Source organism: Giraffa tippelskirchi, chromosome 7 (genome assembly GCF_054371585.1).
Source record: "Giraffa tippelskirchi isolate mGirTip1 chromosome 7, T2T-mGirTip1v1.2.pri, whole genome shotgun sequence".
Classification (NCBI taxonomy): domain Eukaryota; kingdom Metazoa; phylum Chordata; class Mammalia; order Artiodactyla; family Giraffidae; genus Giraffa; species Giraffa tippelskirchi.
The window spans coordinates 100,576,380-100,593,733 of NC_137281.1; the positions used below are offsets into that span (position 1 = coordinate 100,576,380).

The 17,354-nt window shown below is 44.1% G+C and overlaps 2 protein-coding genes across 24 annotated transcripts in view; one reads left to right on the plus strand and one right to left on the minus strand.

Annotated features, from left to right (window-relative positions):
• Positions 1-8,579, plus strand: part of CAPN3 (calpain 3) — a 50,383-nt gene extending 41,804 nt beyond the window's left edge. For 8 of the 18 annotated variants that reach the window (XM_081507878.1, XM_081507880.1, XM_081507889.1 and 5 more), the window contains 9 exons: positions 4,420-4,533; positions 5,505-5,582; positions 5,956-6,013; positions 6,101-6,165; positions 6,636-6,704; positions 6,792-6,870; positions 7,093-7,209; positions 7,535-7,593; positions 7,928-8,579. In XM_081507878.1, the coding sequence (XP_081364004.1) occupies positions 4,420-4,533; positions 5,505-5,582; positions 5,956-6,013; positions 6,101-6,165; positions 6,636-6,704; positions 6,792-6,870; positions 7,093-7,209; positions 7,535-7,593; positions 7,928-7,954 (666 nt within the window). In that variant the 3' untranslated portion in view covers positions 7,955-8,579. Of the gene's footprint in view, positions 1-1,128; positions 1,147-4,419; positions 4,546-5,504; positions 5,583-5,955; positions 6,014-6,100; positions 6,166-6,635; positions 6,705-6,791; positions 6,871-7,092; positions 7,210-7,534; positions 7,594-7,927 lie in introns of all 18 variants that reach the window. The other 10 variants (XM_081507876.1, XM_081507877.1, XM_081507886.1 and 7 more) reach the window with 3 other exon arrangements.
• Positions 8,580-9,064: 485 nt separating this feature from the next.
• Positions 9,065-17,354, minus strand: part of ZNF106 (zinc finger protein 106) — a 56,614-nt gene continuing 48,324 nt past the window's right edge. For all 6 annotated transcript variants that reach the window (XR_014058973.1, XM_081507840.1, XM_081507839.1 and 3 more), the window contains 5 exons: positions 17,067-17,186; positions 16,162-16,233; positions 15,272-15,343; positions 13,384-13,530; positions 9,065-12,937 (listed from right to left, as the gene is read on the minus strand). Coding sequence is in view for 5 of the 6 variants with exons in the window: in XM_081507840.1 (XP_081363966.1) it covers positions 12,881-12,937; positions 13,384-13,530; positions 15,272-15,343; positions 16,162-16,233; positions 17,067-17,186 (468 nt within the window). In the remaining variant the exon portion in view is untranslated. The remainder of the gene's footprint in view (positions 12,938-13,383; positions 13,531-15,271; positions 15,344-16,161; positions 16,234-17,066; positions 17,187-17,354) is intronic.

Here is a 17,354-nt window from a genome sequence, read left to right on the forward strand (position 1 = left end):
GAGTCTCCATGTAGAGGAGTCTTACGACTGCCTTGGACTTCGGGCTTTGGTGAATAAATAGTCCCTTGTGCTCTGTGGGTATGTCCTGGGCCAATAAGAAGACAGCAAACACCCCCACTGAATTGTCTTCTGGGTAGTGACACTCATGGTTCTAATCCTGACCCTGTGCTAGTGGCAGATCCCCAAGGGCCTTTTGAATTATCACAGACATTGGTTTTAGTATTAAGTGCATTTGGTGCTATTCTTATCTTTTGGATGTCGGTAATCATTGTAGCGTATTTATCAAGTGCAGCAAACTCAAAAGCTTACCTGAATTTGTATGTTACCTAACGGAGCAGAGCAGGCACGTGTGAGGGTTTTGGTGTCCCTGTGCAGGTACAGTTGCCTGTAGTCCTCTTGGCTTCAGACAACTGGCGTGATGGCGACTGTGGCAATCTGGGGATGCAGAGCTGCTGCTCTCAGCTCCTCAGATTGCTGTCACAGGGGGTCACAGGTCCATGCAGGCGGCCAGTGAAAGTGAAAGTGTTAGTCACTCAGTCGTGTCTGACTGTGTGCAACTCCATAGACTGTAGCCCGCCAGGCTCCTCTGTCCATGGAATTTTCTAGGCAACAATAATGGAGTGAGTTGCCATTTCCTTCCCCAGGGGATCTGCCCAATCCAGGGATCAAACCTGGGTGTCCTGCATTGCAGGTGGACTCTATCGTCTGAGCTGCCAGGGAAGCCCTGACCTTCTAATTTTAACAAAAACCCAAAAACTCTATAAAGCAAATAAAATTCATTTTCAGGCCAGTTTAGGTGAGCCACTTTTGGGGTGTTTTAGTAACCAACTTAATTAAAAACTACAAAACATCTCCCAGAAGCTTCCCTTCCTTGGCCACGACCAATAGCAGAGTGGACTATAAAAGCAAAGCCATATCAGCTGCCCATGTCTGGGCCTGGAGAATTCTCTTCTCCCTATACCCTCCAGGCCGATTTGGCTCCACATGACCCAGATTTCTGAACCTCACCCAACACTGAGGACCAGGTTCACAGGGAAGCCAAAAGCCACTGGCTTTTCTGGGAATTTGCTTATCTTGCATTTATTATTTTTCACTTATCTTGCATTTATTATTTTCTTTTCTGTGCAGAAAAAGAAAAAAACCAAGGTGGGTGTAACAGGGTGAGTGGGCAGACAGCATGCGGTGTGAGTGTGTAAGAGTGAGCAGGCATGTACTGGACCTGCCTCCTCTCCCCAGCCCTTCACCTCCTTCCCTGAGCTCCTCAGGCAGCTATGGGTGCAGAGCATTGATAGCTTACACTTGCCGAGTGGAGGCTATGAGCCAGCCACTCTTGTAAGTGCTTTCCGTGGATTCTCTCCATCCTCACAACAGCTCTATCAGATTGGCACACACAGACCTCAGAGATATTGTGGGTTCAGTTCCAGAACACTGCAAAAAAGCGAGTATCAGAATAAACCAAGTCACAGGAAGTTTTTGGTTTTCCAGTGCATATAAAAGTTATATCTGCACTATACTGTAGTCTATTAAGTGAGCAATAGCATTAAAACTAAAAAAAAAGTACGTACCTTAATTAAAAATACTTTATTGCTAATAAATGCTGATCATCATCTGAGTCTTCAGCAAGTTGTAGTAGTAACATCAAAGAATACTGACTGCAGATCACCATAAGATAGTAATGAAAAAGTTTGAAATATCATAAGAATTACCAAAATGTGACACAGAGACACAAAGTGCACAATGCTGTTCAGAAAATGGCACTGATAAGACTTACTCAAGACAGAATTGCCACAAACCTTCAATTTGTAAAAAAATGCAGTATCTGCGAAGCATGATAAAGCAAGGGATGCCTGTACTATGATTACCTTCATTTTCAGAGGAAGGAAAGGTACAGACAGATTGACTAACATACCCAAGACCACACAGCCAGCGGCAGAGTCACCCTGGAATCAGGAGGTCTGGCTCCGCAGTCTGTTCTCTGAACCACCACACTTTACTGCCCACTTAGAAGAGAGAGGGAGAATGGCCAACCAGTGAAAATGGGCCTGACATGGGGGTCCGGCAAAAACCCACAGGAGAACCTCTTCTTTCTCAGAAGTGGGTGTGACTAAGCTAAGCTTAGACTTGATTCTTGTGGGAATGGCAACGGGCCCTGGTCCTCAGGGAGCAGAGACAGAGTTGTGTGAGGATTTCCATGGCGGGGGGGAGGGCCTTGTCTTCTGACACTAGTGCCTACTCTGCAGACAGGATGGCTCCTTCTTCCTCTTGTTTTCCCTGCCTGCTCCCTACTCCTTTTTCCTTAGCCTTCTGGAGAAGGATGTGGCAGAGGACACCCAGAGGGGGCTGTCACTGCCAGGGCTCTTATTCCAGGTGAAGCAGGTTGCCAACTCCCTTCTAGACAGTGACCTCTCTCTCTGAACTAAGCCCCTCAAAGTCATGGGCCCTGATGGACTCTGCTTGCTGTGCATGTCCAGATGGGAAAGGGGAGAGGGGAAGAGAAGCTTCACATGCATGGCCCCAGAGGAGCTGCTCAACTTGACTGGTTCCAGGGGGAAAGATAAGGAGAGCAACCTGAGGAGCTTTCCCTCCTGGGTGTCCTGGTTAAGACCACTCTGCTGCAGGGACATCATCACTAAAGCTAACCATGCATGCTAAGAGCATCTCTGGGGCCTCAGGGGAAAGCTTTTATGTGTAATTTTGGAACTTGAGATTACGATCAACCCCATCCTTGCTCCTTTCACCTCATAACTTCCCCAATGGTCTCCAGGGCAGTAATGCCTACAATAATGTTAACCCTTTTACAACTTTGGTTTGACCACCCATAGTGCCATCCAGAAATGACTGACCTTTGGGCATCCTCATGCCAATGGAGCAATAGCCATAGGCCATCAGACAAGGTTTGGTGTTAGTGTTCATGACAGCATCTGGAAGGATCCATCATAGGGGTCCTCCAAGCATTGGTGCTGGTGCAGAACAGAGCTGACATTCACCAAGCACCAAATGTATATTAAGGCCCTGTGCTGGGGGTAAAATATACATTGCGTTCACTTACAACAGTGTCTACAAGGTAGGTGCTGTCAGGATCCCTCTTTTATAGATGAGGATAGATTCAGAAGTCCTTGTCTGAGGACACACAACTAATGAGTGGGGAAACTTGAATTGGAAATCGTATTTGCTCTGAACCCATGTTTCTTGCCCTCAGCTCTCCGGTGCTGGACCTTTACATTCCATGGTCTGTGTGGCCCAGGCCCATGCTTGGGCCTCAAGATGTGTGCCTGGTAGGGGTGCCCCATGGCCACAGTTCCCCTCTCAGACTGCTAGCCACACTTGCTCTGAGATTCCCTGCAGGCATCAGTTACTTGAACAAGACCCTTTGCTTGGAAAGCAGGGCAAGCCAAGGTGTTTGGGGCCTGCTGGGAGCCAAAGCTGGGGAAGCTCTCTTCATGGGTCTGTCCATTCGTGCTGCCCTAGAGGAACAGTATGGAAAGGCAAACAGGAACTCAGAGTCCTCAGGAACTCTTATGCACTGAGAGACTTTGATTGCCCCTTTGTTCTCTGCACCACTGACAGGAGCCTTGCCTTCCTCCTCTGGCTTTCCCTATGGGATGTATACCCCAACCAGTGCCACCACAGCATGGCAGCCACTCTCCACCCTTTCACATTCTCCTCACTTGCATGAGCATATCTGGCAAATACCCCTTATATTTGGGCATCTTAAATGTTTTTCCAGTACAATTATACATTCAGTATCTTGTGTGATCCCCACAAGAGCCCTATGGAAAGGGCAAAGCAGGTTTTATCACCCCCATTAATGGACGAGTAAACCGAGGCCAGAGGATATTTTTCACATGTGAGGGGCATGGCTGGGACTCCAGTCAAGTATTCTGACCCCACTCAGTGACAATGTAGATAATCAGTTCTTTTCTTTGCCAAGTCCTAGAGGTTCCTTGAAGAAGCCTCTGTAGCTGCCATGGTGATGTGGGGGTGCCAAAGAAAAAGAGCTCTGCCCTCTTCATTAAGCAGAGAAGCTCTGTTTTTAGAGCTTCCAGGGAAATTTAATTTGAACAAGGTTTCCATTTGAAAAAAAAAAAATCTACAAAATACTTGAAAATCACTGCACTCTACCATGCTGCTTTTAGGATTCTTAGCATTTTCACATGTACTAACTACCATGTTTAATCCTCATAACTCTACAAGGAGATAAGAAACTTAGGTCCAGAGAGACCGAGCATCTTTCTTCAAGTCACACAGCTTGTCAGTGGGCAGAGATGGAGCTTGAACAGAGGTTCAAGAAGTCCCAGCTCTGCTCTTTCCCTCCTCACTGGACAAAGCTGCTCCAGGAGAGAGGTTGCTTCCCATGCCCACTCAGCCAGTAATCCTTTTTTCCTTCCTGCCCTCTCCCCACTCCCCTCTTCTCTCCAGCCCATCATCTTCGTTTCAGACAGAGCAAACAGCAACAAGGAGCTGGGTGTGGACCAGGAGACAGAGGAGGGCAAAGACAAAACAAGCCCTGATAAGCAAGAGAAATCCCCACAGGTTTTTGAGCATGTGCATGAGTGGGGTGGCCTGCACACAACCGAGGCTTATGCTCTTGGAGTGCATAGGGGTTGGAGGGGCCATAGGGGTGAGGTGTCCCTTTAACATCTAGAGATTTAAGTTTGTCCCACTGACATTCTCCCTCATCAAATTCTCCTAAAATTTGGGGTGCTGCTGGATGAATGTCTTGGGATTGGCTGCCACACCAAGCTGGTCCTGGGAAGGATGGGCTGAGCTTCCCTGCTGCAGCCCATCCAGCCAGAATGATAAAAGAAGAGGGATGCAAAGCCTGTGACAGACACAGCTTGAGACAGAACAGCTTGTTTCCTGGTGTCATTAACAATGGGGAAGATAAAGAACAGTAGTGGGAAGTGGGGGGTGACACCAGGAGTGGAGTCCTCCAGAGCTCAGGGGACCGTGTTAGATTTGAGTGAGGACAGGGGGTCATATAAAGTATATAGGAGGTGAGACTAACAGGCAAGATTCCAGATAAACCCAGAGACATCTCTGTCCTGTGGTGCCCATGCAACGGCGTGGGGAGGGGAGGAGGGTCCTCTGAGGATTTGGCCTTGATGGCAGAAATGGCTGGAGGTATCAGATTGGTCTGGTCCACTTTGTCCTGCTCGGGCTGGTTTGGTTGGGATGGTCAGGCTGTAAAAGGAGGAGAGGGCTCTAGCTGGTGGATGGGGGAAGAGGACCAAGGGGGCTGTCTAAGTGTCTGCACAGCTGATATACCTCCTCTGGCTAGGCTGGGGAGGTATGGAATGAAGGGTCGTTGGGGCCTAGATGGTTCTCACCCCAGATCAGTAGGTTCAACCAAGAAAAGAAGAGCATTGACTTTGTACCCAGCTCCTGCTGCCACCTATGGCTGGTTTAGTCACCCTGGCTCCTTCAGCCCAGAAGGAACTTTCCTCTCGGGTTTGTCCATCTCCCTGGTCCCTGCCAATCAGTTTTCCTTTGTGCCTCCACAGCCAGAGCCCGGCAATACTGACCAGGAAAGTGAGGAACAGAAGCAATTCCGGAATATTTTCAGGCAGATAGCAGGCGATGTGAGTACCTCCAACTCTGACTCACTCGGACACTCCTCTCCTTGATGAATTGCTCAATTTGTCAGTTACTTCATTATTGTTCAGTGGAGGTCATTTTGTTTTTTGGTGGAAATGGGGTATATGAGCGTAGCACAGAAATCCACAAGTGAAGTCTTTGAGTTTTAGACCGACACACCCACTGGGTGGCTCTGAGCTGCCCACTGCTTTCTAGACAGCTGAAGTGTCTTCCTCAGAAAAGCCCCAGCTTCCTCAGGACAGAACAGCCCTGTCATGGACTATACATGCATGGACGGCCGGGATTTGACTCGCAAAGCCTATGCTCCATCAGCTGCTGCACTCTTGAACCATGAATCTCTTCCCCTTTCCTCCTCAGGACATGGAGATCTGTGCAGATGAGCTCAAGAACATCCTTAACAGAGTTGTGAACAAACGTGAGCAGCTTAATTCTGTGGGGGCAGGTGGGCGGTGTGTGTCCAGCTATCTGAAGGCAGCTCCTCACTCTTCTCCACACCTCCTAGATAAGGACCTGAAGACACAAGGCTTCACGCTGGAGTCCTGCCGTAGCATGATCGCTCTCATGGACGTATCCTTCCTGCCGCCCTTTCCCAGCCCTGTCGGCAGCCCCTGTGTAGTCTCCCGGGGCTAGGGCAACAATGAGGGGGGCCCAGTCAAGCAGAGGGGCCCAAATTCATGCTCAAGGAAAGATTTAAAGAGGCCCTGCGCTAAACTTCCTGGGCTGCTGGTCTTTAAGGAGCTGTTGGAGGAAGCACAGTTGGGAGAACACTGGCCCCTGCTCTCAACCTCAGGCCTGGGATTCTGAGGCCCTACCCAAAGAGTGGTCCTTAGAGAAAGATTCCCCGGGTTCTAGAGCAGGCACTGATTCTGACTAGGGAAGCATGGAGGGGGGTGTTAAACACTAGGTCAGGGCAAGGGTGGATATCCTGGGCAAAGCCCTCCTATAGAGGATCTCCCCTGCACAACCCCCCAGAAGGTCTGCTCCCAAGCCAGGAGGATTTTGCTATGTGCCCTGTAGCCCTGACCTCCTTCCTCCAGACAGATGGCTCTGGGAGACTGAACCTGCACGAGTTTCATCACCTCTGGAAGAAGATTAAGACGTGGCAGGTGGGATGAGAACGAGGGTGGGAGTGAGGAAGGGATTGATTCAGAGGTTGAGTGCGTGACCTGTGTCCTCAAATTTTCTATTGGCAGAAAATTTTCAAACACTATGACACAGACCAATCTGGCACCATCAACAGCTATGAGATGCGCAATGCAGTCAATGATGCAGGTATGGGGAATAAATGGGGTGGCCAGGATGCGGATGGGAGGTGGTAGGAGCAGGGATGAGAGGGGAGGACTGAGCCACTGGGGCCCTACCAGAGAAAGGGATGAGAAAGTGCTTCTTGTTCTCCTCTCCTAGGCCACAGCGTGACCAGGAGGTTCTAAGGAGAAAGCAAGCAGGCCTGAGGACTCACCCCTATCTCCTCCTCTCCTGTGCTCTTCCCCACAGGCTTCCGCCTCAACAACCAGCTCTACGATATCATTACCATGCGCTATGCAGACAAGTACATGAACATTGACTTCGACAGTTTTATTTGCTGCTTTGTCAGGCTGGAGGGCATGTTCAGTAAGTGGACAGCTACCCTTCTGCTCTCTTGTGCCCCTCCTGCTCCCTCTCCTGTGGCGGAGGGAATCTCCACTAACTGACCTTACTATATGAACCTGGACAAATCCGAATCTACTCAATTCAGGCTGAACAAAGGTGAAGGCCCTCTTCAGGGTCAGAATGGGATGGCAAGGGACAGTTATTGGTGATACTTTGGCCTATTTTTGTGCTGAAGGGCAGCACCGAGCATGTGGCCCTCTTAAGAAAAGGTGGAGTGGTTGGGAGTCATGGGGGGGTGGGGGTAGTGCCTGTAACTGGCCTCTGGCCTGTGCATTCTTCTGAGCAGGAGCTTTCAACGCATTTGATAAGGATGGGGACGGTATCATCAAACTCAACGTTCTCGAGGTAAAGCCCAACAGAAACTACACTCTCCCTGCACTTTAAAATTTGAGGTGGAGGGATGGGATGGGATGGGAAAGGAACATAAAGGGAAGCTCACAGATCAGCAGGATGTGGTCATGGGGAACGCGTACTGGGGGAAGGCTCTAAGGCAGTCTCAGTTATGGCTTTATGCTGGAAAATCTGTACTTTCTAGGGGAGATCTGTGGAAAGGACGCTTCTCAGGAAATCTTCCCAGTGTCTGGCATGCTAGGACTGGCCTTTTCTTCTACCCTTTAGATCTTTAGGGCTTGGCTTTCTTGTCTCAGGTGCATTCTGATCTTGGGACTTCCTCTTGCAGTGGCTGCAGCTCACCATGTATGCCTGAACCAAGTTGGCCGCATGCAAGGCATGGAGGATCACTCAGGATTTCAATTTCACCCAATAAAGCTAAAGTCACTTACCTCAAAGGACACAGTTGCTGCACCCCCAGGAAGCTTCCAGGCACCTCATCAGTCTTGTTCCTCCTCTACTCACTTCCCTCCCAGCCTTAGGGCATCTGTCCATTTGTCAGGCCCAGCCTGACCCTTCAGTTAAGGAATGGGGAAGGGAGAGCTGTGTTGTCCCTGTGCCACATGGAGCCAAGTGCCTCTGTCTGCTTTGGCTAGCCACAGGGCAGTGAGAGCTTTGCTTGGAGTCTGATGGCCTCAGCTCTGAAGGCAAGTACTCTCCTTAGATGCTTGCAGCTGTTTGCAGAAGCATTTGCCAATGGCACTAAGTACTTCCTGGTGCTAGACCCCCCACCCCACGTCCCCCCCATCATCTCTATGTTCTCCCACCCATGGGACAGCAGCCCAATGAGCACTTGGTTCTGCCTGATTGTTTCAGGACGAGCCTGCTCTGGAGTAAACTAGTTCAGTGAAAAGAGGTTTGGACACTTTGGGTTATCTGACTCAAAAGTTAGGTTGCATTCTGAAAAAAGTTCATCTAAATAAAGGCATATGTCTTGCTGGTGTGATTGTGTTTTGTTTTCTCACATTGAGGTGAGAGCTACAGCAGGACTGAGTAGCTCCAATCTCACCCATCAGGTATAGAGCTCTAGTTCCAGAATACAGCAATGGAAAATACACACACACACAAACACAAATCCCAAACCCTACTTTAATCATGCCTTTTAGCTATTTCTTGAGCACAGGAATCACTCAAATACTTTCCAAGATACACCAGGAAAGGAAGGGGAATAGCTGTTGGTGTCTAGATCAAGACAAAATGGGTCACTTATTAACTGGAGGGGCAAGTTAGCTGACTGTAATGGCACAGAGCTCCTCTACTAACACTGACCACCTGTATGACCTTGGGCAAACACTTAAATGAAGGTGTTTGCCGTGCTTATTTGGACCATGATCTAAAACCATTTTGCATTTTCCACCCACTTTCCTTCTTTATGTCAACATGGAAAAGGGTTGGCCGTGAATATGCAGATAAGGTAACAAAAATAAACAATTAGTAAAAGTACTTTATTTTCCTCTTATATTTCCTTTATATGTTGCTTTACAAAGTTAGGAAGTTCACAGCTTTATACCAAAATGTAAGAAGGCTAAGCTATTTGCTTATAAACATTTTGCAGTCAAATGTCATCTGATTTCAGTCTTCTAACCCATATTCAATTAAAAAAAAAAATCAAGACACCAAGGGCACTGGCGCAGCTCAAGGGCATGTACTTCTCTGAAGCAGGAAAAAAGACCCTCAACAGCCTTTCCTCCTTGCTTCCTTCTCCCCCAATTCAACTGGGCTACTACTGTGAATTCAGAGGAAATCTGGGAAATGTTAGTCACCATGTGACCCAGCAAGGCCACATAGTTGGGGGTTGGAAGTGAGGTTAGCGGTTACTGTCTGATTAGTAGTAGGTTTGGTTTAATCAAGATTTCACATCCACTGGTGTATAACCCAAACTACTTACAGCACAGCTTGTTTCTGACCATCAGACAGCATCTCTGAAATCCTTAGGATCCTGAGGATTTGCAGCTGGGATAAAAATCACTGTTGTAACAATGTGGCAGGCATTGCCTTAACAGTTTTTAGGAGCTCTCCTTTAGGTAACAGGTACAAAATTTATAAGTCAGTGTATATAAACTGCAAACCAGAGGGGACGTGCTATTTAAATCCCACTTCACAATATAGTTTGATTTCCCCTCAAATGGCACTCTTCCATAAAATATACCATTACCATTCCGCTAAGTGTTGTACACCTACTCCCACCAAATCATCCACATTCCTAGTCACTAAAGTTGTCCACTGTATAATCTACCAAAAAGAGAAAAACAAAAAATCCTTTGTTAGGCAAATAATCACTTAAATAGCAATAATGTTGCCTACAAATTATAGGTAGGTCAGGAGCTAAACACTCAACTTCTGAGGCAGAAAAAAAAATTCTCCACGAAAGCAGGAGTGTAGTAACAATGACGTTCTCTCAAATTCAAGTAACATCAGGTCAAGAAAACCCTTTGTTTGCATTGTGTTTAACTGCTTTATACTGAGTGGAGTAGCATGCCAAAATTTTGAACCTGATTAAAAACGTCATGATAAAACTTGAAGTCACTGATATTTCATCAGAACACACTGCCATTAAAACACTAGCATATACACACAAAAGGATTTATGTTATGGTTTTCTTGGCTTCTGTTGTCAGAAGTAAACACAAGTAATTAAAAGTAACATTCGATTCCTTAGAAGAAATGAGTTGTATTTTGTCACGTCATGTAACAATTTCCTTCCTCCACTAAGTAAGAAATATCAGAGCCAACACAAATCCCTGAACCACTGCTCTAATCTGAGAGGGAAGAGAAGGCCAGAATCAGCCAAGACATTATAGAAGACTTAAAAAAAGACTTGTGCATAACTTTGAAGACACTTAAAAGTAATAAAACACAACCATAAGCAGCCAAGATGCTTATGGTGCCTTTATTTCTAAACAGATGGCTACAACAGTGCATTTAAGGCAATACACTAACCTGGTGTTGTGAGTTTTACACATTCTTGAAACAAAGACATTATTGCTACAGCTTCAAAGAAAATTCCTATGAGATGGGGAGAAGTATTATTAAGTATAGGTGCCCACACGCATACACACGTATAAGAAACATCCATAACTGCACACATAAAGGCAGATAGACAGTGCATGATTCTATCACAGTTAAGCTCAAATCAGTTTTTACTGATTCTATCAATCTGTTCATACCTACAACAGTTCCTCACGACTGCCCAACACCTCACATATCCCCTTCCTGCTGTACAAAGGCTCCACCACTCTCATCTTTTCAGACATGTCCTCAGGCAGAACAGAAGGGCACCTATGCAACAGTGCATGCAAGACTTTCTCAGCACACTGCTCAGCCAATGTGGGAATGTGGGTTCACTATAGTCCAAAGGAAAATGCCAGGTTTAGCAATAAATCCAAATGTACTTTCCTAGGAATCACCATTCCCAAACCCACAGAACAGCTTGGCTTCTCTGGTCACGTGTACAGGAAATGGGGTAAGAGATGGATGGGAATGCCTGTTCTCAGACAGAAACAGCACACATAAACTTTATGTAACAAGATCTTCTCTGCTCTCTCAAATATCATGCAAATCTCAGTAATGTGGTCAACACAAGAGTCCTGCCGTTCATAAGGACAGAAGTAAACAATTCATGGGGCCATTCATTATCTAGATGTGTCTCCCAGATTAGTTCTTATTTTTTTTTTGGATCCAGTAAGAACCACCAGAGGCTTTCCTGGAAAAAAAGAACAGCTACTTAGTCTTACATTCAATTCCAAGGGTTCTGGATACCCTCATGAAACCTGTCCATGAACCCCAGGTGAAGTTCCCCTGCCCTAGAGCCTGAGTGAAGACATGGGAGAAGAAGCTTGTACACTAAGGTGGGTGGAGATAAAGCTGGCTGCTCTCCTCTAGGAAAGAGTGGGCATCACATCCGGAGCTCAGTATGTGGCACTCAGCTCTTCTCTCCTCTCCTCCTTCTCTCTGTAGAATCTTTCAGAGTTTGTTGACGATCACAGAAACATAAGGCTGAAAAGTAACACCTCTATGGCTTCGCTTAAAGAGTCCAGAGAGAATTCAAAAACAAAGCAGTGTCAAGAAGGCTTTGTTCATTTGGCTGCTCTTGAAGGACAGGGAGTGTCTTTTCCCTTCACCCCACTCCACCCTTCCTTCTCAGCTTAGTGGGGGAGGTGAAGGTAATACACTGGTCTTTAAGAAGTCTGCTTGAGGCCTTAAAAACTATATTCAGATGCTTTATCCTGATCCCTCCATTTGGGTACTGCGGGTGGGTGGAAAGTACCCCATGAGCCCAGAGGAACTATATGATGGCTGCTGTCAGTCTAGGCACAACCAGAGAATGGGAGAGGGGTTGTCAATGAAGCAAACTAAAAGGTTTCAAACCCACTGCCCGCTTGGAGAGTCAGAAGCTGGAAAGACAAAGCCTCACCTCCAGTTTGAACAGCCTGCCAATACCTGCAGGGAGTACCCAGGTCTAACAGTGAGATCTCCAAGTAGATGGTAGGTCTGTGCATTGCCTTGAACCAAGAACTTTATCAAAATCTGCGGAGGTTAAATAGGAATTATTGTCTACAAGGACTTGTCATTATGTGATCTGCTGCCTGAGCTTCTAAAATATAATCAGCAGAGAGCTAGTCCAGCTGTTAAAAATCTACTGTGTCCCTTTAGCGTTTAAAGCCAGCTTTGTCCATCTAAGAAGAGAATATTGAAACACATTGTACATAATTGTTAAGAAAGGAAAATAGTTGCTTCCAATTAAAATACCCAGTGGTTAGAATTAACTGATTGCAATAATTAAGGAGAAATTAAGACTGATCCTAAAAACCTAACATTTGAACAAATTTGTATTTAAACGTGTGACTATTGGTTTAAACCATCATAAGAACAGAAACTAAAAATCACAAACTGAAATCAATAAAATACATGTGTGATTAGGGTCAAACTGGGTAACCAATTAAGATCTGTGTCTTTAATAAACATCTGGAGAACACCAGTAGCATAAATTACTACATGCCATGCTGTCCCAGAAGAGTATGATTCCTTAAAAATCTGTTTAAATCTGACAAACCTCCAGAAAAAACTTAGAAGTGTAACCTATCATCCCATAGAGCTGCCCAGACTTATGCTAGTAGTAAGCCTGGCTAGTAAACACTTTCTCCTTCCCTGATTCACTGGGGAAAGGAGGACATTGGCCTGTGTAAGGGGCCGATGTGAGATTAGTTCAACTAAAGACTTCCCAACATGGGAGGCAAAAAACTTCATGAATCAATTTTGCTGTCATCCTCAGCGTGGTGTTCAATGTGTCCTGCAGCATCCTAGAAATAAAGGGAAAAGGACCATGAGAAAAACGTTGGTAGTAGGTCAAAAGAAAGTCAAAGCCATGGAGAGCTTCCCAGGTCTAATCTGTGATCCATGAAAGGCAGTTAGGACTCATCACTCTTAATTCACATGCAACTTGAGTTCTTAACACAAGAATGCTGTAATAAACCTCTAGATTCAATTACTGGATTCGAACAAGTGAAAACATTCTCTTTAGGCACTTTCTCAAAAACTACCTAGAAAATTCTACCTAATTCTTCATTTGAAACCTCATTAAGCTATCTCTCAAACCTTTGAATAATATTACTAATAAAAAGAAAAATCCTTATACTCTCCCTGTTTACTGCAAGTCTGAATATTCTAATAAGGCAAAACAGGTTTACTGAACCCTGCTCTGAGCAGTCAAATGACCCTGGGTTGACCTCAAATCCCACTGATATACCTGTTTGGATCCTTTCTTAGCAGTAAAAAAAGCATCACAGTTCTTCCAGCGACATTTCAGAGTTTGAAAGTTTGGATTTGTATGGTCAGTCAGCAAATGTTGTTTTAAATGATCTACAACACCAAATATCAGAGAGCAGCCATGCCACTGGAGAGAGAAAGAATCGAAAGGGTAAGTTATAAAGAGTATGGGAAACATGCAATGAGAATATTCCTCATTGTATCCTACGAGTAAGCCCTTATTCTTTAATTTATTTTTGGCTGGCAAATTCAACAAAGCCAGAGGCAACCAAATTAATCATGAATTTATTCAGAAACTTTGAAAAGACTGGGAAGTCTTTTGACATTTCAGTATTTTGAGAAGGCAAAGCACTAATGTAGCCATTACATCTTTAAATAATGAAGCTGTTAGCAAATACTGACAGGCAAGTTAAACAAATTCAATGTAAATTACACTTATTCTTTTTTAAAAAATTTATTTTTAATTGAAGGATAATTGCTTTACAATATTGTGTTGGTTTCTGCCATACATCAATATGAATCAGCCATAGGTATATTCCTCCTGAACCTCCCTCCCACCTCCCACTCCATCCCACCCCTCCACGTTGTCACAGAGTGTGGTAAACCATCATAATTCTTTATCTTACCATCACAAAAAGAGTGTCTCAGTCCATTTATTTAAAAAGACAAAGAGCTTTCCTGTAATACTTGAGTTATTTTTAACAATTCTAAGAACTGTTGGCTTGTAAACTTGAAAACACAAATGTCTGATAAAGAAAACTACATTTGTGGAACTATTGGCAGAAAACTGCCAAGGAAGCCTGTCTTTACTCACAATTTTTATCACTTGAATCACAGTCTTGTGATCATTGTTTTTTTTTTTACTGTATTATAAATGTGGCTATATTTCAATTGTTAGTCAGAAAGCATAAAGACTCTTTTGTTTTGGCTTTTTTTCCTTACAGGCTTTTAAGAGATGATTCTAACATGTTCATTTCTAAAAAGTAATGCAATTTTGAATTGTCCCTCTGTAAACACTATTTCATACCCCCAGCTTTAAAACCAGAAGGTATTTTCCTCATTTCTCTTGATAAGTTAAGTCTATTTGTATGTTTTGGATACTATTTTACTAGATTTTGCCTGTCTTCACTGAGCACACTAAAAATCAAAGATAGTGATGTGTAAAAAGCTGAAAAGTAATTAGGCCAGAGACAGATCTAAACTCAAATTTTAAAATGTGAGCATCCAGTTCACCAATGCTGAAAAGGGGATTAGGGTTTAGGGAAAAAAATTCAGTGCCAACCACTTTTCGCTGGTCAGTACTATTAGAACTGATTAAACAAATTAAAGTTTATAAGAAACAGTGTGAAAGCTTTGAGGTTTAATCACCATCCTCCACTCTAAAATAAAAACCATGAAATTTAGACTAGTGAACTGAGGTTTAGAACTTCAAGAGTGCAAATTTTTATCTGTCTATTTCTCAAAAACTAATGAACAAACCAAACTACTAATACATGTAAATGCCTGAGGAATGGGTAAATTATTGTAGGCAGGTTATGAAAATAAGCACTTCCAGTTTTCTTTCACACACTTCTGTACTATTGATGTTTTTGTAGGCATGTATTAATATAATAACAAAGCAAAATAAAAAACACAAAGGAAATAACCTCTGAATGGACACTTGAACATAGTTTGTATCTAACCTTAAGACTGAACTTTCACTATAGAATTATAGAAGCATTTTATGTATTTTTTAAAAAATAAGCTTATTTGTCCTATGGTGGAAGACTCAATATGAAAATGTTAAACCAATGATAATGAAGATGTATAAACTGCCCTGGTGTTGGGCAACATCTAAGTCTGGTGACAAGAACAGTTTCAATCCTTACCCAGCAGCGGTAATTCTGCATCAGATTTAGCCTCACGGCCTGAATACTGCCATCATAACAGCCAGTATAAATCTAGAGAAAAATGTTTATCATTATCAGACCAAAACAACACACAATAAAACTACTATGAACATCCTCAAAATAAGAGCCAAAAGCTGGTAGCACTACAACAGAAACTATAAACCTAAACCCAAACCAGCCCCAGAGTAACATAATAGGAAAGTGTCTTATACATCTTCTAGTCTGGATACTTGGAAGCTATGCTCCTTAGAAAGCCATTCTGGGGACTGTCATTGAGAACAGAAGTGGTAGGGCTCAGAGGCACTGCTTATACTTGAACCGGTGTAGCTCTGGCTTCTGCTGGGCATTACATATCAGGCTTCTGAATTTCACTGGGACAAAGGCTCTACTGATTAAAGTTAGAAAAATATCCATTCCAGTTCAACCTCAAAATTTAAAAATAAAATAAATTAAGGATTAGTAGGGGGGTTACATGAGTTAGCTTCTACTTTTAGGTCTGCTATAACTATGCCACAATGACCAAATCTCCTGACTCTATTTCAATGTATTGTCCAGATCATAATGTCTCTGAAAAAAATACCACTCACCTTTTTTTTGGAAACACCTTAAATTTACCTTCTATTTAATGGTGGTATTATATTTTTTTTATTGTAACTACTTTAGTTCTTAATAAAAAATGGAATAGTCAAGAGCACTACTGGGTTACTTCTCAATATTATAATACCAAGAGATAGAAACATTCAATAATGAGGCATATCAAAAACAGATGTCATTTTTGGAAGTGACAAGTAGTAACATTACTAAAAGTCTGTAGAATTTTTAGTAAACACATTCAAAGGCAAATATGTGGCATGGCAAATTAAACTCACCATACTTTTATGGATGGTCATACACATAATCATGTCTTTGTGTCCTCCATAAACCTGCAATCGATCGTGCGACTTAAGTGGAAGCGGGGGCGGGGGGCAGAACAGAAAGAGAATCAAGGTTATTTATACCTTGTGTTTGGAGAAGGCAATGGCACCCCACTCCAGTACTCTTGCCTGGAAAATCCCATGGATGGAAGAGCCTGGTAGGCTGCAGTCCATGGGGTCGCTAAGAGTCGGACACGACTGAGTGACTTCACTTTCACTTTTCACTCTCATGCATTGGAGCAGGAAATGGCAACCCACTCCAGTGTTCTTGCCTGGAGAATCCCAGGGGTGGGGGAGCCTGGTGGGCTGCCGTTTATGGGGTCGCACAGAGTCGGACACGACTGAAGCAACTTAGCAGCAGCAGCAGCAGCTTACCTTGTGTTTAATAAGCATAGTCCCTGAAGGCTTTTGCAAGTTTAAAACTGTACCTCAGGTATCAAGCTGAAGCACCAGTCACTCATTAACAGAAGCATAATCGAATAGCAACCTTTTTAATAAGTCCTCCTCCTCAAGGGAAGAGCTGGTAATTGGGGGAAAAAAATCCCTACCCATTTCTGTGTAGTGTCAAAGTCTCAAACCTGAAATTGTATGCAGAGAACCACACAGATATGACAGGCTACAGCTGCCCTCCAGAAACCATTACATTTTGACACCTGTGAACCTGACCAGGTATCTTAGGGCAGTATTTCTGAATGTGCTGTCCAAGGACCAAGCTACTTCATAATTATCTACAACACTTATGAAGAACACAGATTCCTGAGTTCCACCCCAGCCTTCCCATATATAAAACAAACAAACACCAAATCCAAACAGACTATCTCTCCAAATCATTCAAACAAAATAGTGAATCTAAATTCTACCTGTAACTCATAGACACGAACAAATTTATCCAGGCAAGCAGTCACCATCACTTTCCCTAGGATATTCACCACAGTCACTGCGTGATTGTGACCTTTATAGATCCGGACAAGCTCACCAGTCTGCATCAGAAGAGAGACAAGAGTCACTACACTGATTTCTAAGAGTCTTGACTTTTGAGATTTATAATTCTGTAATTCTAAAAGAGGTCGGAAAAGGCAATGGCACCCCACTCCAGTACTCTTGCCTGGAAAATCCCATGGACGGAGGAGCCTAGTAGGCTACAGTCC